At 41.8% G+C, this 12,101-nt stretch overlaps 1 protein-coding gene across 1 annotated transcript; it reads right to left on the reverse strand.

The window, feature by feature from the left end:
- Nucleotides 1-947: 947 nt before the first annotated feature.
- Nucleotides 948-10,828, reverse strand: syt13 (synaptotagmin XIII; the record flags this gene model as incomplete). Its single annotated transcript, XM_083691716.1, has 6 exons — nt 948-1,294; nt 1,679-1,799; nt 5,089-5,390; nt 7,700-7,837; nt 8,221-8,407; nt 10,655-10,828. 6 exons carry the CDS (start codon nt 10,826-10,828, stop codon nt 990-992), a joined length of 1,227 nt encoding a protein of 408 aa, XP_083547842.1. The 3' UTR covers nt 948-989.
- Nucleotides 10,829-12,101: the final 1,273 nt, after the last annotated feature.

Raw genomic sequence — 12,101 nt, forward strand, 5'->3', positions numbered from 1 at the left:
GGTGCACAAGGTGCAAGTGTGACAAGTAGGTATATTCCTATTATAGCATTTACAAATGAGACCACCAGTCTCATTTCCTCATATTTTATTGATAAATACAATCTGCACATATTGATGAGAATGAATCAAACAAATACCGTATGTTACTTCACTGCAACACTACATGATGCGTATAACATTAGCTGCCATATTTATACACATATTGTGTATTAAAATAAATTTCCTGGACACAGATTAAGACAAATCCTAGATTAAATCACATTTTCCCCATGCATAATGCTTGTTAGTCTAAAGAGTAGGCTTTATCTGTGTCTGGGAAATTATCCCTAAACATACCATCCACTGTAATTCCATGACAGTTACAGGATGTCAAAGGAAAACTAAAACTGGTGCTTTTCATTGTTCATAGGGCTTTTGAATTATACAACACAAAGGCAGACATTGCTTCATTTAACTGTTCAAACAGCTACTGTACTGTATGAGAATAGGTCACATCTCTTTTGAAGATGTCGCTAAATATAGGTACTGTAGGTGCAGTATTACACTGCAGCGACGCAATTTAAAAATCAAATGTGTACCTAGTTTAAAATGTGCATCTTGTAAAATCCTGTGATATACTGTATATCCAGTGGTATATCAGTTCTGTCCAGTCAGTCTCTAAATGTCCAATAACTGTACCTTGTTTTGAAATGCACAGCCACTCTAGAATACTTTACATGATCTAATATAGTTTTTGACTGAAGCTTTATGTGAGTATTGGTATTTCTGTGGATAATAGGAGAGTAACCTTTCAATATTAGTTGAAAAATGGACTAGGGCTGTCGTAAATGATGATCCAGGAAAGCATTTGAATTGGCACCTCAACTGTCTAGGATTTGATGCCATGCCGCCCCTGATAAGGAATTACACCAGCCCTCATTGGTTTGATTTCTATGTGTGGTATTTTGGTATTTACGTAGATGGGCAAAGAGGACAGGTGTTTGCTTGTTTTAGGCATACAGTGGGTGCCACATGGCAATCTGCTTACGGGGGTTGTCTAGCATCTGCTGCCAGTGTTGGAGCCCAGTGTTGGAGGCCTGTAAGCCCAGCTGGCAACGGCCCAGGGACTCCAACTCACCAGGTCCTGCCTGGTTCAACACCTCCAAGTCCAGACTGGATTTGGCCAGCAGCTCCCTGGGCACCTCCAACATCATCATCTCATTCCACACAGGATTCATCTTGTGTTTGACCCGCCGTGTCTGCTTCTTCTTTAACTTGGTGGACTGGTGCTTCAGGGCCAGTTTCACAGACAGGTCTAAGGAGAGGTGGGAACAGTGATTACATGATAAATTTACTTATGATGCCAATAATTATATTTAGAGGAGTGGGTGTAGCTCGCGGAATTCCTATTGTATAAGCTATTTCCTGTGGCTCCGTTGTCCTGTTCTTTCTTTATGTTGCTGTAGTTGTCCAACCTACTGGATTGGAAACTTGAATCAAACAGAACACACATCTCAGAATGGTGGCCAACCTGAACAAAAACTGCATATTACTATAGGCATATTCAATGTGTCCTTCCATAATGATTGAATTATCTAACCGGAGGATGGTTTTATGCATGTATAATGTATTGAGGAGCAGTGGAGTCCCCCTAAGAGCCATAGTGGATGAGGTAGGTGTACATTGTACAGTAGGTTACCTATAGAGTCCTTGAGCTTGTCAGACTGCAGCCCTCTAGCCTTCATCACCACCACTCCCAGACGGTTGGCTGCAGGCAGGTAACTGATGGACAGGAGGACCTCTCCTGCTGACTGGAAATCCTGCTGGGTAGAAGTACACAACAATTGACTATTAGTGTAAAAAGGCACACAAAAAAGATGACTTTGAGGGTGTCTACACAAAATGTCAGAAACGCACAACAAAAAAATTATACCTTGAAAATGAGGATTGAATTGTAATAATTGGCTTGTTTGGTCCTAGTTTCCAGATACAGTATCCATGTCATACTTATCTCAACTCTTGGAGGATAAAATCATGTTCCCTCTAAAATCACGTTCCCACTGCAACTCTTATAATGACAAACTGCACTGCTGAAATTTCTCTCCTACACATCTACTATACCCCAATCATAAATTATTATATACAAAGTAGTTTTTCTATAACTTGTAACAAAGAGTACAAAAGCTATATTACAAATCCAAATTTGTGTGCCTATTACTTTGACATCATCATCAACTGATACAAAGGCCATATTCACCGGTAATTCGATGGACTGGCTGAGTGTCTGTGAGTCACCTCTCCTCTGCAAGATTAGGATTCATTTGACACAAATGATCATGATGACTGTGATGTCAAAAGATGTTTTTGTGCTCTAATTATATGCGCAAATCTCTGATATTGAAAGCCTTGAGCTATTCTGCACCAATTTTGAGCATGGGCTGTATGCATGAATGAGGATGAGAAAATCACTAGGCCAATACACATACTGTAATATACTACAAACTGTGACAGGGACATAAGTATTTTTTAAGACTCCAAATTAAGTAAATATTGTATTTCACTGCATAATTTACCGTGGAGGGTTGAGGAGTGACAGTAGTTGCTCTTTAGGTACATTTTGGAGATGGATAGTCTTGCTCAAGAGTCATGACAGGAAATGGTTTCCATAATGTCCAACCTTGCCTACATATAGGGTTACCTACTGTCGCTAATGGACACAGAGAGTAGGATTATGCATAAACCAATACACAGAGCCAGGATGGGCTCCTAATTGATTTTCTGGTACCCCAAAAGCATCTAAAAATGCCATGCATCATTGTAAAATCGCTTAAGACCAGTATGCAATTTCTACAGCTTAAGTATACTTTTAGGGTCTTATATCGATAGCAAGTAAACACTTTAATTCGCAGCCTGACTCACTCGTTGATTTGTACTGAGCAATAGATCAGAGCAGTGGCAAGTAATCAATGCCAAATGGGTGTTTTATTAAATAGTACTGACTGAGTCATCATACTGTATGTCACTAGCTTTAGTAGCCTTGGACCTAATTCATTCCTCTCCTTCAATGGTTTCTATTGGAATAATTTTTTCTTTTTTTCTGATGTGATAATCATTGTCATCTCAATGTTCAGCAAAAGCAGTCATTTTGGCTTACAGTTAGGACATCTACAACAGCCTCTCTCTAAAATACTTTCTTGTGTGTGTTTGTGTATATATATATATAGTGTGTGTGTGTGTGTGTGTGTGTGTGTGTGTCATCTCTGGCCTCTATCAGCCCCATCTGCCCCTGTGTTCTCTATGCAGTTGTGATCATTAAATGAAGAGTTGAGAATCCTCTCACTGAGCGGAATGATAAATTATTTATGGCCATTCTTCTGCAGTGATGCATCATTTGCGTCACACCCTACATCACACAAATTTCCCCTCCACAGCCCCCCTTCTAGCCCTCTCCCAGCCACACCCGCCCATCTCCCTCCTGCCCTCTCTCTCTCTCCTTTTTACTCTACTCCCTTTTTATATCTGGCATCCTTTATCTAATTTCATCCTCCTATCGCACTCCCTCTCTGACCCCCATCCCTGCTTGTAATTCCTGGCATGACTTCACACTCTCCTGTGCATCCCTGGAAAAAGATCCTCTGGGCTTTAGGATGACATAGATTGTGATCTCTTGCCTTGCAGGCTCACGCTGCAGCAGCCAGACAAGACTGGAGAGACTGGAGAGCTAGGCAGTGCAGGTTTCATTAACTCCCTATCTGAGCTCAGGTGTCCCCTGTAGCCTGAGTTTTAATTGAAGTGAAGCCTGGGTGGGCAGAATGAGCTCACCTGACAAGAGAAAAAACTGGAAACGAGGAGAAATTGGACTCTAAAATGCATGATACATCATCATCATCATCATAGATATATACGTTTCTAGAATCATCTGACTTCTCCAACTGTGTTCTGCTACAGTTAAGAAACTCCATGTTCATATCCAAAGAAAAACACAGCAACATAGATGCATGAAATTGATTTGTATGAAAAAAAGTCCACCAACAAAATCATTTCTTAATTCAACTCCTGAATACAACTCAGATCCTACTGACGGAGGCGTCAGATAGATGCCAATAAGAGCAGTTTGAGTTGAGCTGGCCTTTAACTAGAGCATCTCAAGGTTAAATGCAATATAAAAGAGGATGGTTATCATCCCTCTACATCTTGAGCACTTAAGCAGGCTTATTGTGCTTGAAGAAGGGTACCATACAGGCAAACAGGCTAAATGTTGATCTTGAATTAATTATATAATGCACGCAAAGTACCTTTGTCTCAGTATGCTCCCCAAACTGGTAAGAATATGATAGACACCTGGCCCAGGTAAGACAGACAGGGGATATCCATATTCTTTACAATGACTACTTATTACATAATCACAGCATCTTGAAGGAAATGTTCACCAGATTCAGGAAAAAAACACTGGGCACTGGAAGTTCTCCACTACAGATTTTCGCTGTAGCTCCAGTTGAGCCACTCGCTATGCCCCACCCATTCCACCCATGCTCAGCACGCATTGAATGAAATGAAAACATGGATTTAGCAGAAAATTATTTTGACACCCTCAGTATGAAGGTGAGCAGTGTGCATTTAATTCCCTGTTTTGAAAGAAAAAAATATATAAATAACATTTTGAAATCCCTGCCTCCATTCCAATTCCACCTCCTATCCTTTTAGGCAATAGCTGTGTCGCAGGTAAACTTCACCAGATGGATACCCGTCCTCCCCAGCCCCACATGCATGACTGTTCGCCATAAGACTCTCCACTTAGTGAGATGAGTGGAAACACAGTGAATCACACAGTGACACAGAAAATCCATCTCGAATCAATCTGGAATTTAGTATTATGTCTTGGAGGGTAGAAATCTTTATTCTCTGTTTCACTCTGTTTCCCAAGAGATTGACTGTTACAGACAATTACAGCAATCCTTAATGACATTGGAAACACAATCATACTACACACAAATATTACAAAAATATATTACACATAATTCTATTATATCCATCTAGCCTCCAGCTCGTAGTTGAACATTTGTTTTCAAGCCAATATCTACAGTAGCAGGAACCAGTACTGTGCTGTACCTGTTTCGGTGGTTGGAGGTCCACCCAGCAGTCTGCGTTGGACATCATGCCCACATCCGCCAGCTTGAACCTCATGACGCCAAGGTTGGTGTTCTGGGAAAAGCGGTCACAGCTGTGCAGTGACAGTGCCACCTCGCCCTCCACCTCATACCCACCTGGCAGAGAGAAGACCAGGCCTTCCTCCCAGAGCACATGGCTGGTCAGGCTCCGTACCGAGGTCTGGGCCACCCTCTGTCCTGCTGCTGAGCTCAGAACCCCGGCCACGTAACCCTCACAGCCTGGCCCCACACTCACATGCTCTGCTACAGAGAGAGACACACAGGGAGGGGAGGGAGTGATTTAGCCAGTGGCCCCAAATTGAAATTAAATTCAGATATCGGCCTAACACTTGATACATTCACTGTGCATTCATTACATTTACTGTAGGCCTACTCTAGATGAGGGATGTATGGATCACTAACATGACAAGATGCAATTAATTATTCCTAGTTACTTAGCTTTTACTCAGATTTCAATGTGATCCTTATCATTAAATTTGGCATAAGCTAAACGCATGGTTCGGATATAGTTTTGATAATAAAGAATCTGAATAGCTGTTCCCTCATTACTGAAATAAGCAACAATTACCACAAGATGCAAAATATGTAGAATACACTACACAAGTGTTAGAACTCTCTGTTGTCTTAATGTCTGTAACGTCTCGTCCTGTTTTTTAGTTTATGTTTGTCTTTGTTTCATGTTATTCATTTTTTGTTTCCTGTTTGTTTTGTGTTCCTCACCTTGTCTCTCGTTTCAGACACTTCACCACCTGCCCTTGTGTGTTTCCCACCTGTGTGATTGTCGACCCTGCCCTGATTAACTTCACCTGTTCCTCATCTTCCTTCCCTGTGTATTTAGTCTGTGTATTCCCCTATGTCTGTGCCAGTTCGTCATTGTACCTTTGTGTCTTTATGTCCCAGTGTTCTACTAGTGTTCCTGGTATTCCAAGTATTCCTGGTTTTTGATCTGCGGGTGTTATTTTGACTTTGCCTTTTTGCCCACTCCTTATTGGATATAACCCCTTTATTGGATTATATTCCTTTCATCTGACTGACTACCTGTGAACCGTACCCTTGTGAAAGTCAAGACTAAATTTTTGATTCAAGTCATGCGTTTGAGTCCTTGTTTAAGTTACTCCAGTCGTGATAATGTCCTTTGTGCTATCGAAGATGTGGTTATGACAAACAATGCAAAAGAGACGTGAACAAATCCACACAGCATTTACCCCTTTGTGCTATTGAGTAGCATACTTTACCACAGGTGACTAAACAGTAAAAGAGTAAAACAGAGGACTTCTCTGGACTTCTCTTTCTCTCTCCAATAACAAAGCAGAGTGTGTGTGCCTTGGATAAAAATAGCCATGAGTGAAGCTGAGGGCTGAGAAATAATGAGATTTAATTGAGCCCACTGCAGGTGATAAACAAACCAAAGCAGGCACAGCTCCCACAGACGGCTAGCCTGCCTGCCTGCAGAGGACCTGTGACCTGCATTAGCATATCTCAACTAGGCGTGTGTGACGCAAGTGTGAATACAATGACAGCTTACACACACACACATACACACACAAACAACACACACACACACACACACACACACACACACACACACACACACACACAACTCCTCCAACACCCGTCCATTTGCCTGCCCAGGGCCAAGTACTGTAGATGCATTGGTGACCTTTTAATTAGACAACGCTTTTAAGTGTCTGAGTGGTGTGGTGGTGTTTGACGTGTGTGCATGTGCGTTGGCACTCTGGATGGCTAGTTCCCACACGTGGCCACTCAGTTGGCTGTCAATGCAGCCAACCGAGTGGCCACGTGCAGGAACCAGCCATCCAGAGTGCCAACACACACACGTCAAACACCACCACACCACTCAGACACTTATCACCCACCACCATCGCATGTCCAAGGAAGGAGGGGATTGCTTTCAATTATTTGTCGATGGAGGACATAAATTAAAGCAAGGCAGAGTATTGAAGTATAACAAGATTGTTTGCGTGTGGCAGTGGCTTTTTTGATAACCATTTAATTTAACGTTCAAATGTTTTAATTGTATAGGCACTAGTCCTGTAAGATCCAGCAAAAATGTTTCATGTGTAGGCTAATGCAGCAGGTTAGGGTCAACCACAGACATGATAAATGGACTCGACTAGCAAACAGTCACTTTAACAACACCTCTTACACCAACGGCACAGTGCAATAATAATGACATTCCACTGAGCCACTTTACTATACTGCAATTGTGTCATGTCTATTGTATTATTTGTATTTTGTATGCTGCATTGTCAAGGAACTGAGCCCAACAATTTTACTCCCTGCACTCGTGTATGAGATGTAAAAAATAAACTTGAAACTTGAAACATAATAAAATCTTTCTTCCTTCTTGTTCTTGTTGGAGTCAACAACCTGTTAACCTCTTAGGAATAGCTCTGTTACCATACACCCTCTAGATCATTTACATTAAGTGAAGTGGGTGGTTTTCACAGGTACTGAGGTAGAGAGATCTCACATTATTATTAGCTCATAATGGGGGGGATGGGCAGAGGGTAGTGTTGATAAAGCCTTACCTTCTATGATGGTAATGTGGAGCTCCTTCTCCTGGGTGTGGTAGGTGAGAGAGAAGTGCAGCTTGGGGTGGAGGATGGAGCTGCTTGTGGTCATCCCATTATTGAGCTCCCTGCCACACTGGGTTTCATCCTTCGAGTCTGGGTAAAGGAGGCTGGGTAAGGTCTGGGTTTGTTATTGGGAAGTGTTCACAGTAAGCATGCACCTGTGTGCATCAACTGAAGTAGTTAAGGAAACAGACTTTTAACTAGTGTTAGAGTCTACAATAGCGCAGTGCTGTGTGCTAATTGTATTTCAGATCACTACTCCATCGCATAGCATACTTGTTCCTGTGATGAATGGGACTTGAATGATAAAAAAAACTATTGTGGAGAAAAACTGTAATATATTGATTTACTCCGATACAGTAGTGGTGGATCAACTAATTACCAACATAATTAGTTTTCGACTACCAAGGATAACTGCACAGGCTGACAGAGACAAAGTATTCTACGTCAGTCTAACACTCCTGGTTGCAATTTACCTTGCCTGGGAATCACAAAGACATCAGAGCTATCCGTTGCTTGGTTACCAGCGTCTGGCTCAGCCTCTGGGGCATCTGGGTAGTTGATGACCTCAGGTGAGGTCACTGATGGTTTGGGCTTGTAGATTTTGGGGAATTTTAGCAGCGTCCTTGGTTGGATGGGCTCTGTCGACTTTTCCACACTAAACTAGAGGAGAAAGAAATTATGTTGAAGGGGAAATCTTAGTTGTGTATAGGATAGGGTAACCTTGTTGAGACCATAGTTCGGAAAGCCTAGGGAAATCCTTTGCAGAAAGTAGCTACAAAGAGGTGGAAACCCATTTGAAATGAGTTACGCCTTGCGACACGTTAAAGCAATCAAATACCTTGCTCCAAATAAACAGAATTCAGTTATTCCTTCAAGTTTTCTTACATTTTCTTCAATGTTGCAAGCTAGCATAGGCAACAACTCTCTGCTAGCCCTACCCGGATAGTCCTACCCATCTCAGAAAGCAAGCCTGCTGTATGTAACCAACCAGAGAGGGTCTTATAACAACCAACAGTGCCTGATCACTGCACTGAGTCAGGCAATCCACATGCATCCACTGAACACACATTTACTGTGAATGCACCTCTCTCTGTGTGGCACTCAGCAAATTGTGGCCCTTTCAGACGGGGCAGTTGGAGGGGCTGAGTTATGGATACACTGATGAGAATTTCCATCTATTCTCAGTGTCTCACCATTGTCCTGGGATTGCATCATTCACTCCAAAATCTCTGTCATTCTAAAACTAGTACCAATGAGGGTTAGGGTTGGGGGAGAACTGCTGCATACATGTTGTATGATGTATTTATCATTATCATATAGAATCAGAATAAAGCTATTATTAGATTATGATACAGAATTGTACTTTTGCTTGTGGAATAGATTGCACTTTATTCCCATGATAGGAGGCGAGAACAAAAAAAATAATGGTTTTTTCTCTCTACCCGGCAAGTGTTTTTTTCCACATCAGTAGCACACATTTAGGACTGCAATAAGCGAGCAGACAGGGATGTGGTGTTCCTCTGGACCATGTATGCGTCACTTGTACAGTCTTGTGCATGCTGAGAAGAAGAGGTTGGGTGAATTGCTAGGGGAGTCCTCTGCATTATTCAACTTATACCCCATCATCTTGTCATAGACCTTTGTAGCCTCTGTGTGTGTGTGTGTGTGTGTGTGTGTGTGTGTGTGTGTGTCTGTCTGTCTGTGTGTTTGTGTGTGTGTGTGTGTGTGTGTGTGTGTGTGTGTGTGTGTGTGTGTGTCTGTGTGTGTGTCTGTGTGTGTGTGTGTGTGTGTGAGTGAACAGGTATCGAGGTGATCACACAAACACACCATACACTGTATATTTTTTGCTAAATTAATGATCTGTAGCAAACACAAGCATTGATAGCAGTCCAAAGAATGGGCAGTCTTCAAATCCCTTGTACAGGGATATGACACAACCCATAAGAGTAACTGATGGCATTGAATTCATGTTATACTGTATTTCAATTTAACGCTATGTAGTTCCTCAAGAGACTCACTGAGGTGGAGATTGTTAGAGGAACAGCAGAATCTGGACACTTAACTTGCTGACCACAAGTGCCCACAATACTTGAGGACAAGTGCAATAAATGACTCCCTGCAAACCAGCTAAATTGGATGTCTCTATCTTATCACAGAGTATGACATGTGAAATGTATATTGTAATTATGTCATTATTTACAATATGGTGTCCCTTAACCCCTGAATTTCCTGAGATCTAGATGAATATCTATATTACTACATTCATATCTTCTCCTGAAATGAGGTGAGGCATATGGTATCACTGCATCACTGAACCACTTATGATTTTCTAAATTATTCTACTCAAATAATTATTTAATGCATAAAGACAGCCAATTAATATCCGCTATCTGCTGCCTGAAAAGCCCACAAAATGAACAAAGTAATTTCTCCTCTGTTGAATACACATCTTTCACATACACATCTTAGAGAAAAAGACCATGTCTGGACCGAATCTAATTGATGTCATTAACATAATTATTTTGGAGGATAAAGTAATGCAGACTAAACATGCTTATTATCCAAGTGTAATTGCATTACCAGGATTGCATGCCACTCAGATAAAAGTGTGCAAAATCAATACAAATAATTTATATGATTCCATATAAAATAATTAATAATGTATGTTCACTGTGCACCTGCTGGAGCCTGTTGTTTCTAAAAACCAAACAGCCCTGGGCTTTAGATCAACAGCTTTTACACATTGCTACCTCTCAATATCCATAGGCATTCTCTGCAGTCACACTTGCAATAGTCCTGTCTTTCTGTCACTTAATCACAGAGCTGATGATTCTCATCGAAGCATGAGTTATCTAATATCTGAGAATCATGCCCCCACTACTGCAGGTAGCAGGGCAGCTTACGTACCTGCTGTGGGGAGTGCAGCACACTGGGTTTGGTCTTTTCTGGGTCTGTGTCCTTTCCTCCCTCCAGCTTGTCTTTCTTACAGGACCTGCAAATCAGAGAGAGCCCACAGAGGGTGAGGATGCCTGACGCTGTGCCCAGGGTGGCACCCAGGACGGCAGCTGTGGTAAAAATCATTCTGGGGCGACGAGGGCTACACAGCCAAAATAACGTGAAGAATAAAAAAGGAAAAAATAATGACCAAGTTACTCTTCAGGCTGCATAGCAAACAAATATTTGAGATGCTGGCTGGATAGTCCACAGGAGAGCGAGTGACATCCAGCAGCTGGTTCTAACAGCTGGTTCTAGGCACTCTCTGTATGCAGATACCTCATCCAGAGACAGAGGGAGAATGGTTGTGTCTACAAGAGAAGCAGCCTGCCTTGTCTGATCGCATAAATTCAGTGAGAGGAGGAGGGGGGGAGAGAGGGAGGGGGGAAGAGGGAGGGAGAGAAAGGAGTGGAAGTACACAGGCTGGCTGACTGGCTGAGACAGACTGAGTATGTTTCATTGATGCCTCCTTCGACTTTCTTTTCTGTCTCTCTTTTTCTCCTCATCTTTCAGTCGCTCCCTGTCTTTCTCTATCCCTCCCTCCATCCCTCTGATCCATCTCCTCTCTTCGCCATGACCCCTTTCCAGTTGCACCCCTAGAGACATCCATGTCTTATGACATTTGGATGACGTCAGAAGTGAAAATCCGGGTCTCTAAACCAACCTTTTAACAAAATTATAGGCTAGAAAGTCAACATTACAGTTTGCTGCATTAACATAAGAAAACTCATTTTTCATGATAGGGAAAATCCTTAGTCACAAATTCTATATTTGGCCCTCTAACTTTTGCATGATATATGCAGAGAGTTTCCATGGAAACATCACCCACACTGCACACCCCAAATCTGTGAACAACTTGGGGTGAAGCAGAACTTTTCTCATAAGTTCATACTGTGCAACAGACTAGGCTGCACAGCAGCTAACCCATAAACTACATAACTTATAAACTGGAATAACCTATAAACTGGAATAATAATAAGAACAGTTCCAATCCATCACAGACCCATGTAGACACCCAAACATACCAAAAGTGAAAAAACAAAATGCTACAATGCAGTGGGTATTGAATCTGTTATGAATACTCTTTGACCCCACTAGCTTTATGCATGGGATACAAAATGAGAATGATATTAACTTATTCTGGTGCTGCAATGTAGCCTATTATTCTCTGTGCTAGAATGTCGCTGCCTTTCTATGAAATCATGTATGGAAAGTAGCTGGCCTGTCCTCTTGAGGCAAACAATCATGGATGCACTCAGTGAATGTAATCATCACAATCAGTCATGACTTCACACTTGAGTCCTCCTGAACATCATGTCTATATGAATCACATCTTGATATTTCTGCTCGTCTTTTTGAA

This window comes from Argentina silus (genome assembly GCF_951799395.1).
Source record: "Argentina silus genome assembly, chromosome: 2".
Classification (NCBI taxonomy): domain Eukaryota; kingdom Metazoa; phylum Chordata; class Actinopteri; order Argentiniformes; family Argentinidae; genus Argentina; species Argentina silus.